This window comes from Rhincodon typus, chromosome 30 (genome assembly GCF_021869965.1).
Source record: "Rhincodon typus isolate 14 chromosome 30, sRhiTyp1.1, whole genome shotgun sequence".
Classification (NCBI taxonomy): Eukaryota; Metazoa; Chordata; class Chondrichthyes; order Orectolobiformes; family Rhincodontidae; genus Rhincodon; species Rhincodon typus.
The window spans coordinates 15083171-15094194 of NC_063361.1; the positions used below are offsets into that span (position 1 = coordinate 15083171).

General features: G+C 38.5%; 1 protein-coding gene across 1 annotated transcript in view; it reads right to left on the reverse strand.

The window, feature by feature from the left end:
• The window catches only part of LOC109936238 (anion exchange protein 2-like), a 79874-nt gene extending 69152 nt beyond the window's left edge, over positions 1–10722 (reverse strand). Inside the window, exons 1-5 of the mRNA XM_048614625.1 lie at positions 10597–10722; positions 6452–6530; positions 5375–5559; positions 3198–3405; positions 678–884 (exon numbers count right to left, since the gene is read on the reverse strand). Of these exons, the coding sequence (XP_048470582.1) occupies positions 678–884; positions 3198–3405; positions 5375–5559; positions 6452–6530; positions 10597–10707 (790 nt within the window). The 5' untranslated portion in view covers positions 10708–10722. The remainder of the gene's footprint in view (positions 1–677; positions 885–3197; positions 3406–5374; positions 5560–6451; positions 6531–10596) is intronic.
• Between the last annotated feature and the right edge of the window lie 302 nt (positions 10723–11024).

Consider the following 11024-nt stretch of genomic DNA (forward strand, 5'->3'; position numbering starts at 1 on the left):
GCCTTCCTGCTCCTCTGATCCTGCTTGGCCTGCTGTGTTCATCCAGCTCTACACCTTGTTATCTCAGATTCCCTAGCATCTGCAGTTCCTACTATCTCTAGCTTATCATACAATCATTTTCAGGATCAAGAATTTGAGAGGGGCTTGAGAAGGAGCTTCATAGACACAGGATTCAAGTCCTTGACACATTTAAATATTATAAAAAAGGTAAAATGTGTTGAGGGGAAAACAAAAAGATGAAATCATGCTTCTTAGAAGAATGAAATATTGTTCTATTCACATTTGGCATCAGAGTTACTGTCCTTAGGGTAATCTGGGACAGAAGTTTTAATATTTAGTAATATTTTAATGGTATCCTATTCTGCAGTGCTATACTCCTCTGCCTCAAGCGATTCTGGGTACTTATTTCTCAACTTGAAGCTCTAATCTCTGCTATGTTAGGTTCTTCTTCTCTGTTTAAACCTAGACTGCATTCATCATCATTCTGACCGGTCTGGAGTGGTTGATGTGCAATGTTACTCAATCCATCATCATTGAAAAAGTTCTCAGTTGAAGACAACACCACCAGATTCTTTAGATAGGATACTTTCAATCAAACATACATTTCTTCTATGGTTTGGTATTTATTTGCTGAATTCCTGAAGGGGCAAAGAGTAATTATCTTAATGATTTCATACCAAGGAGACCACCAAAGGTAATGGCAGGAGACAAAGCTGCAAAATAAATGAAAATAATTGCAGCCAGACACTGAGCATTCAGGGCATCCCTGATGTCACTCAGATATTTGGGATAGCGTCGCTTGATGTCCCGGATTAGACCTCCAAATGGTTTCCTAGTTCTTCTGAGAGGATCATCATCATCATCACTTGGTACTGGTCTTGCAGCTGCAATGATAGATACATTCGCGTTAGAAGAGGATGACCTAATTCCAAAATCAACCTGCTTCCCATTAGCCATTTTCACGAGGCCTTTGGGTAAATTTTTCTTCAGTAACTGTCCATATTATCCTGAAATAAATTTAATATGATCTTGAATTCTGTCTACGCCATCTGATGTTGTCTACCACATGCTCCATTTTGATTCACCAATCAATAATGTTTCACACTACTTGTTTCACACATTTCCCCAAGACTGATTGCTGCTCTGTTTGCACTTTCTGGCACTAATGCTAATTGCTCCACCCTGTTATCTGCATTTCCTTGTACTGACAGCTTTTTGTATGTCACAGCTTGAGCTCAATCCATCCGATCTCATATTTTTCTACAATCTTTATCATCCATTTTAATTTACATAATTCACTAGACATGCTCCTCAATATCCATGGCACTTGATGTTCATGTTGTGTGGTATCTGCACTGCCTATTATCCAGGTTGTCTGATATCCACAGTGACTGCTGACCAAACTCACTTATACTATCTTCCCTATCTACTATCTATCCATACCAATCATCCACACCACTCATATGAAAGCATTAAACTGTGGTCTCCAGTTGCTAGCAAATCATTTCAAGAAACTTCTCTTCTCATGCACAAAATTGCTTTGATTTCCTGTGCTGATTTTGTCTTCTGCACAAATTCCTATACTGTCTGGAAACAGTAATGTAGAGATTAAACGCCTCAGTCAAAGTGCCAAAAAGTGAGTCTATGGAACCAGAGCGGTAAAGCTACATTCTAGCATAGCGCTGTTTAGGGTGAGTAAATATTGGCCACAATCTCAGCCAAACATAAAACTGGAATTTGTTCTGAAACACCATGTGATTAAGCAGAGCATACAAACAACAGCAAACAGTAAAAGATGCACTGAAAATCCATCCTGACCCAAACAACTGCAATACTTTGTGCATGCTAATGTAACCTGTTCCACCGAGGTTACCATGTCTCTCAATCACTGGTTCATTTCTCATTTACTTGTGTGGGGTATTTCACTCATGGCTGCCAATGCAAAATATATGTATATCCAAAATGTAACTGCTGTCTACAGAATACATTTTGCACCTGGTCACAGTAAAATCCACCATCTCATAGAATTCCTAAAGTGTGGAAGCAGGCCATTCGGCTCATTGAGTCCGCACCAAATTTCCAAAGAGAATCCTACCCAGACCCACCTGTCCACCCTCTCCATGTAACTTTGCATTTCCCATGGTAAATCCACCTAACCTACACATTGTTGTACTGTGGGAGGAAATTGGAGCACCCAAATGAAACCCATGCAGACATGAGGAGAATGTGCAAACTCCCCACAGACAGATATCCAAAGGTGGAATCGAACTTGGGCTCCTGGCACTGTGGGGCTGCAGTACTAACCATTGAGTCACCGTGCCACCCCAGTCTGATCTTAATCTATTCTTTCAGGAACCATAATTCTTTCCAACCAATCACTTTGTTGATAATCTGACTCTCTCACTGTTTAGCAACATTAAACCTAATCTACAGAATTCAAGAGGACGATAATATTGATGCCCAGAATTTGAGCAAAGGTTTTCCTTTCAGGAGGAATTCTTAATAGCAAGACATCTTACATTCAATCATTTTTAGCTTATATGAGGATACTACATGAGATAGGTTTTGATTCAGTGATCTTGGAAAATGCAGATACTGCATGATAGTGTCCCATATTATGGGGCATAAGGACTGTTCTTGCAAGAGAGAAGATTAAGGCAAGATACAATACAGATGAAAATAATCATTTGTTAGAGTAAAGAAGAGGAAATTACTTTTACTATCAAAAGTGTCACAATCCAGAAGCCACGAATTTATGGCAGTTGGCTAATGTACCAAAGGGGAGATGAGGAGGATTATCTTTCTGTGCAGTTTGTTTTTCTGGTTGGAATGCGCTGCCTGAAAGGGTGGTGAAGCAAATTTAACAGTATCACCCAAATGGAGATTAAGAACAAATCTGAAAAGAGGAATGAAAATAAGGTTGAAGGAAAAGAGCAAGGGATTGGGACCAATTGGATAACTTTTTCAAAGGATTGGTAAAGTCACAATGGGCTAAATGTCTTCCTTTGTGTTATAAGATTCTATGATTTCTATGGTATTTTCAGGACCTGTAGATGTGGGGATGGGGAACTTAATTAGGATTCTGTTCCTTAAATTTGTACAATATGCAGGATATATTTCATTGCAGAGACTAAAGCTCCTTTTACAATACAATTCTCATTAGCTTGGTGTACAAATATAAAGATACTTTGTCTTACCAGAATGATCATCTCCTTCAGCCAATGTGTCTTCTAGCTGGCTCTGCCTCTTCTTTAGCATTTCATGCTGAAAGGGTATGACAGATCTTAGTAGCTCCTCATCTTGAACTTCTGTTGGGGGAATGACAATACTGCAGTCCAGGAACTCACTGATACCATTCAGCAAATCATTGCAATCCTTTGCTTCATACGCCACTTTGTGGAATGTCTGGAGGAACATGAGAGTTAATCTAAAATGTCCTTAAATCTCAACGCAATGATTTCCACTATCCATTACAAAACTATGTCTTTGCACTCTTTTAAGTGAACAGCTGATAGATCCTATATGGCTTTTGAACTGCAGTTCTAAAAGCATAGTATGACCTGGACTGTATAACAAAATGGTTTACAATGAGCTGTAAGCAAAAAAATGAAGAATTTTCACTATTTGTCTCCTTCGAGAAGCTGCAGATAATTTAATTGGGACACTATTATATTGTTGTGCATCTTCAGTATTCAATGATTTTTCTTTCAATCATGTTTGACAATTGCTTGCAGGGATTGACATGAAGGTTGCAATGCCATTGGCCATCAATAGTTACAGGAAAGCCTTTCCCCCTCTCCCTCTCGCTGTTTTTCTAATTTTCCACTTGATCCCTGCTGGCACGTTGAGGCATTCACCACTTTCTATCAGTATGTGATACTGAGTAAGTACCAATCCGTCCTTTATCTTGGGCCTGTCCAGTGATTGGTGGGAAAAGACACACACTATTTAGTATGTATAGAAAAGGCAGTGTTCTCAGATAACAAGAAGGTTTATTGCATGATAGCAATAAGTACAACTATAGTCAGTCAGGCATAATTAATAAGACCTTAGGGAGCTGGTACAGCTGCATCTGCTCCCTCCAAAAGCTGGAGCAGAACTTCCACAGACAGTGTGGGACATCAGTAAGATGAGTAGAACAAGTGTAACATGAGCAGTAACCCCTCAGAACTGCTATCATAGGGAACAGCTAACTGTCAATACATGACCCAAAGAAATGCTGATTAGGTTTGACTTGCAACTGAAACAATTATGCATAAAACTAATGTTACACAGTATGCAGTTTGACTACATCATACTCAAAGTTGCATCTGAGTGACGTTGGTTAGATTATTTCTGCTAACAGGGAGGAGTTTTCTATCAGCCAACAAAACATCTGTTAATCGTTGTCAACGGTTGAATCCCAGTCTGTCTTGAATCGCTAAACATCGGGGCTATGTTCAAGGTTTAGTTATAGATATGTAGGTACAGAGACTTCTAAATGATTATTTTAAAGACTGAAAATTCCATTGACATACAATACAAGCCTAATAGCTGAAGTTATTCCAGGATACTGTGATATAACTATACTAGACTTTTTCATAATAATCTGCTAGCCTTGTTACCTTATTTACATCTACTTTAGCATCCAAAGATGAGATGGCATCCTGACTGTTCAGGTCCTGTAATGTTACAGTACATGCAAAACTATTTAATACCTAAGCCTATAAGGCAGTTAAAACTTCCAATGAATAGAATCATTTTTCAGTCTGCCTAAGTTGACCTAAGTTAAGAAGTGATGTTCATTTTTGCAATGTCTTCTTTCAACCATGATATGGAGGTGATGGTGTTGGAATCGGGTGAACAAGGTCAGAAGTCACATGGAGACATTACCTGACAAAGGAGCAGTGCTGTGAAAGCTTATGATTTCAAGTAAACCTGTTGGACTATAACCTGGTGTCGTGTGACTTCTGACCTTCTTTCATCCAGCTAAACATAATATTTCATTATTAAAAACTTATTTGTGCAGCAAATTCCCTTTTGTTTTTATGTGTTTTCAAGGATGTTTTCTCCCTTTGGGGACTGGTGTGTAAGTTGTACGGAAAGGTTTCCAGGATAATCATCAGCCTGTTGAACCTGGTCATGAATACTCCTCCCAAGACCAACAAGTTCTGCTGTGATTATTGGACACACGGCCTCCGAACCAGATGTAAAGATGCTACCACTGCATCGTAATATTGGAACAGACTCACTCTCTTAAACAGAAACTAGACAATGGCCCATCATTGGGCTCCAGTCTTGGTAAGAAATATTTGATCTGTTTCCATGGAGCTCAGAATAATAAGGTGTAAATTGTATGTGTTGAAAGTCTCAAAGATTTGGAAAGTAATCATACCTGATCTGACATTAATGTTGCAATTGAACGTCCAACTTCATGGTAGTTCATCCTGGAAGTGCTGGGTCCCAGGAGCACATAAATAAATCGGATAGGGATAGAAATTTCTAGAATTGACTCCAGATGAACAGCTGTTTTCAGTCGCACAAAGGCCATAGCTGGAGACTTCAGAGAGTCAATGCAGCCTGTGAAAGGGAAAACATTAAGATTGCATTAAGGCTATTTTTGATACCTCATTCATATACACTTAAATTCATATTTAAGCTAAATCTTGGTGACAGTCTAGAATCAAGCTTCAACAGTGGGCACCTCATCGTTCATCTGTACTGCAGGGCAATCAGAACTTAACAAAACGAAACTTCAATGGTATATCATTTTGTTGCAAATATTTCAACAACATTTGCATTTTAAAACACTTTCATTTTATATCAAATGCAGCGATTAGTTTGCACCATCAACACACCACAAATAACAATAAAATAAATGACAAGTTAGTTCGTTTTGGTGGCTTTGGCACGGTTTAAATATTGACCAAGACTCTTACAGAAATCTGTGGTTTCATTTGAACTGCACAAACAGATTGAACCTTGGCTCAAGTTTTAGTCTAAAGAGTAGCTTCTCTCACATTGCAGCACTTATTCACTATTTCACTTGTGTGTCGGCCTATATTATGAACTACAGTTATAGAAATGGTTGGCAGAGGTAGACCCAAGGGGTGTCTCAAAATAGGAGAAAATAGCATCAAGAATCGTTATGGCCTAAATCATATTTGGTAGAAATTGGACAAAAAAATGCATGGCAATGTAATCCCAGTTTCATTCCATGGCACAACATGAGACTTGCACACTGCCCAATCAGATTATTCTCATGTGGTGTTGCTACTTTACAAGTTTATTGAAATGTTTCTAATCTTGATCAGTATGCACTCACTCAACTTTTGTAGTCCCACCTACTTCTAGCTTTCTCACTCCCATAAGGATAGGAGACTGCAGTCTGCATGAAAGTTTTGTGATTTAATTCAAACAATTACTTCTGTTGCAACAGTACGAAAACACTGAGGGCCAACACCACACTCACCGACAAGAACAAGAGTGGCTTCTGTGTTTTCTGTGATTTTATCTGTTATTTCTGAATGAATCTTCTTTTCACGATGTTCCTGCATCACAATCACAAAGTATTAAAGTCTACTTAGTGACAAACATTTTTTTCCAATTTCTTGGAGCTCAAGAAAAAGCACTAATGAATATACATTTTCATAATCACAGAAAGGTCTGTAAAATTATTAGGGTTGGAACTCCACCTGCTGGCATTCAAACAGGATTTGAGTCAGGTTTCACACAGAAGGCATTGTTTACAATATATACTAATGATTGGATGATGAAAGTGAATGTATTATCACTAAGTTTGCAGGTAACATAAAACTAGGCAGGTGGGCAAGTGGTGAAGATGACACAAATAGACTACAGAGGGATATTGACAGTTCAGTAAAAGTTTGGCAGATGGAACATAATATTGAACAGTGTGAGGTCATGCACTTTGGTAGGATGAACAGAGGAGTTGAATATTACATCAATGGAGAAAAACTGCGCACATCTGCAGCACAATGGGAATTGGGAAACATAGCGTCATAAAGTCATAGAGATGTACAGCGCAGAAACAGACCCTTCAGTCCAACTTGTCCACGCTGACTAATATCCTAGTTTAATCTGGTTTGCCAGAATTTGACCTTTTCTATTCATGTACTCATCCTGATGCCGTTGAAATGTTGTCATTGTACTAGCCTCCACCACTTCCTCTGGCAGCTCATTTCATTTACACACCATCCTCTGCATGTAAAAGGTTGCCCCTTAGGTCCGTTTTAAATTTTTCCCCATCACCTTAGACCTGTGCCCTCTAGTTTTGGACTTCCCTACCCTGGGGAAAAGACCTTGACTATTTATCTTATCCATGCCCCTCGTGATTTTATAAACTTCTATAAGGTCACCCATCAGTCTCTGATGCTCCAGGGAAGATAACCTCAGCCTAATCCTTGCATATGAATCACAAAAAAATTAGCATCCAAGATCAGCAGGCAATAGGGAAGGCAAACAAAGTGCTATCCTTTATTTCGAAGGGAATGGGGTATAAAAATAAGGAGGTCTTGCTAAAACTGTACAAAACACTATTCAAAACACTGCTGGAATGGACAGTTTTGGTCTCCTTACTTAAAACAAGATACTTTGGCATTGGAGGCAGTCCAGAGAAGGTTCACTTGGTTGATCCAGGGTATGGAGGGATTTTCTTTTGAGGAGAGGTTGAGTAGTTTGGGCCTGCACACACTGGAGTTTAGAAGAATGAGAGGCAACCTTATTGAAACAAATAAGAATCTTTGGGAGCTTGACAGAGTAGATGTGGCGATGTTGTTTTCCCTGGTGGGTGAGTCTAGAACGAAACGGCATAATCTCAGAACAAGGGGTTGACCATTTAAGACAGAGGTGAGAGGAATTTCTTCTCTTAGAGGACAGTGAATCTGTGGAATTATTTATCATAGAGGACTGTTAAGGATGTGTCATTAAGTACATTCATTCATGAGCTAGACAACTTTTTAATCAGTAACAGAATCAAGGGTTATTGGAAGAAGGCAGAAAAGTGAAATTGAGGATTATCAGATCAGCCATGATCTCATTGAATGGTGGAGCAGACTCGATGGGCCAAATCTACTTCTGCTCCTATGTGTTATCTTATTTTATTGTAGTTTCCTAAATATGCTAACAGATTTACCTAATTTCGTCCATCCATCACAGCACTTCATTTTGTTTCAAGCCTAATTGCTATAACCACGACCTACGATTGTCATTAGTCTGGAATTTTAATAGGCATTTTAATACACCCACCCTCATTTGTCAAATTGCAATCAAGTCTGGAAAGCTAAATAGGATTAGCATGTAGCAGAATACATTCCTTCAGACCATGTCTGAGATCCAAGGTGGTTTTTGAAAAAATGTGAGGAAATGGCAGAGTTTTGGCTGTATCAATGTATTGAAGAACTTTAGTGCGACTGCCAGCCTTTTTGTGGTTACTTTTCTTTATTAAAACATAAACAATTTGTTTAAATTGTTGATGAACAGCAAATCCAATGCGTGGTGTTGAGAAGACTTCAAGATTGCATGTGTAATAAAGAAATGTTGTAACTAAGTCAATCCTCCATAGTAGACTAAGTTTGTAAGGACCGTGCATTTTAATTTTTCTTTTAAAAACTATGGTCTGAAATAAACATTGTTTCAAAAAACGGTGTTTGAAAGAATTGCTGCAGCTTTGAAAGCAAGGAACTAATTGTAAATTGTAAATAACTTTTTCAATACCAAAGAATTGAAGTTCAGATTGCAGACAATCTGGAGCCAAGTGTATGTACAGATGCAGTTCTTGTTGGCAAAAAAAAGTTGATTGGACCGTGGGCTGATGGCAGTTTTCAAAGACAGAGACCCTTTACTTGCTGACATCTGTATGGATGGATCACAGGTGGCTGAGCAGCTTGGAGCTGGAAACAAGTTACAAAGACACAGAGCAGGGGGGTGGGAAGAGAGAGTCAGAGATGGATGAGAGAGAGAGAGAGAGTGGAAGGGCAGCCCATGAGTTTCCTGTTCTTTGCAGTCAAAAACTCCATTTAAACCTGAGGCAAACTTTGTTGATTGTAATGAGGACTACCAGGTGGCCCTCATAGAATATGAGTCCCATGGTTGGGGCTGTTAATCTGGTCCAATCAAGGAGCTCTGACTGACTGATAAGAACAGCAGTGTCAGATATTCTGTTCACTCTGTGAGCTGGTTCGGAGGGAGCTGGATCAATTTCAATGACTTTCCGTGTATAAAGGGTAACTTAGTGATGGGATACCAGCCTCTGTTTACAAACCAGTTACTCTTCCTGTGGCACTCGCTGTGAGTTTTGACTTTTAAACTGATAAATCAGAGTCATTTTGCAAGCAAATAAGCCACATGTACTTCTTACAAACCAGTGGAAGCATCTAGAGAAGGCAAGTGAACACCAAGGGCTCTGTTTGTTTGTGTGTGATGGGGAGTTATAAAGGGATGAGAGATTTGTTTGATTTGGTGTATGTCAATAATTTGTATCTTGTCACCTGTAGCTATAGTCTAACCCCTTGTAATAAAGAATAATTTTTAGTTAGTACCCAAACCTGTTCTCTATTAACCTTAGTCCAAAAGTCAGGTAAATTGGGGCATATCTTTTAAAAAATTACAATTTGGTCTGACTTTGAAAATAGTGGGGCTCAATTTATAACATGCTATACCAATAAATAATAATAAGCTATCCATTGACAAAAACATGAAATTCTGTAGTATTCCACGGCTGGGTAAATGACTTTAGTGAAGCTAGCCTCATTAGTTGAACTTAGAATAAGTCTACTGCATGGAGTTAGGAGCCTCTCTTTTCTGATAGAAATGTAAGCCAATTCTCTAATGGACAAGCAATTGCAAGATCATCAGGTTCTGTATTCATAGAACGTAAAGTTTCTTTTGGTTAGACTGCAGATATATTATAGACTTTGAAGTTTCTAAGACTTGAATTTTGTAAAATTGTGATTAAGTTTCATGAATGTGGGTAAATGGGCAAGTAGTTAGACAATAGCTACAGGGGTATTTATTCAGAGAATAAGTGTGAAATCCTGTTGGCAAACAGACTTCATTCCTGTTTGATGTTCTTAGGGATTTGGTTTGCTAATGGATGTCTGTGGTTGTTTTGGATGATGAAAACAAAGTTGCTAAGTGAGTTTTAATTTATTTCAAGATTTGCTGAGATTTATTCTTAACAATCTGAGAAATTGCAACCTTGGAAATTGCTTGTGCTCAATGTCAGAATTGGACACCCCAGTTATGGCATGCTTTTGTTGCATATCTGTCTAAAATTAAAAATGCATTCATAGCAAGTTATTGCATCCTCTAACACGACTCCATCGTGCTTTCCCAATTAGACTTTAATATTGGTCCAGGGTGAAGAAAATCCAAACTCATTTTGCAAATAACTCTTACAATGAAATAAATGTTTCACTTGAGGGTCCTTTTTAGATTGTGAACTGTATTTCTATGTTGAATTAGTTGGACAATTCATTTCACCATTGATAAATATCTCTGAATGTTCTACTCCATATTTTCTAATAAAATCCTTTGAAATGAACTTCCTGGTAGTGAACGTCACCGATCAAATTCGGAATTGAAATGCTGACTTGCCTGTTTCTTCAGGGAATGGAGCTGGATTTCAACATCTTGTTTACTTGAAATAAGCTGGGCTCCATCATCTTTAGTCATTTGGTGCCTATGATTACAAAATGCACAAATCATTTACTGTATGTTGATTTTCAATGTTAACTACGTTTCAAGAAGAACTGGCAGTACATTATTTTGTGAAGCTGTTTTCCATTGTCTGGTATTTATACCTATTGAAATACAGAATGATACATCAGAAAAGGGCATTCAGCCCATAATGCCTATGCTATCTCTTGAAGGGTCACTGAACTCGAAAGGTTAACTCTGGTTTTCTCTTCACAGATGCTGCCAGACCTGCTGAGATTCTCCAGCACTTTCTGTTTTTGTTTCAGATCTCCAGCATCTGCAGTACTTTCTTTTACTGCTCTTTCCCCATTGCCTTGTAAATCTCT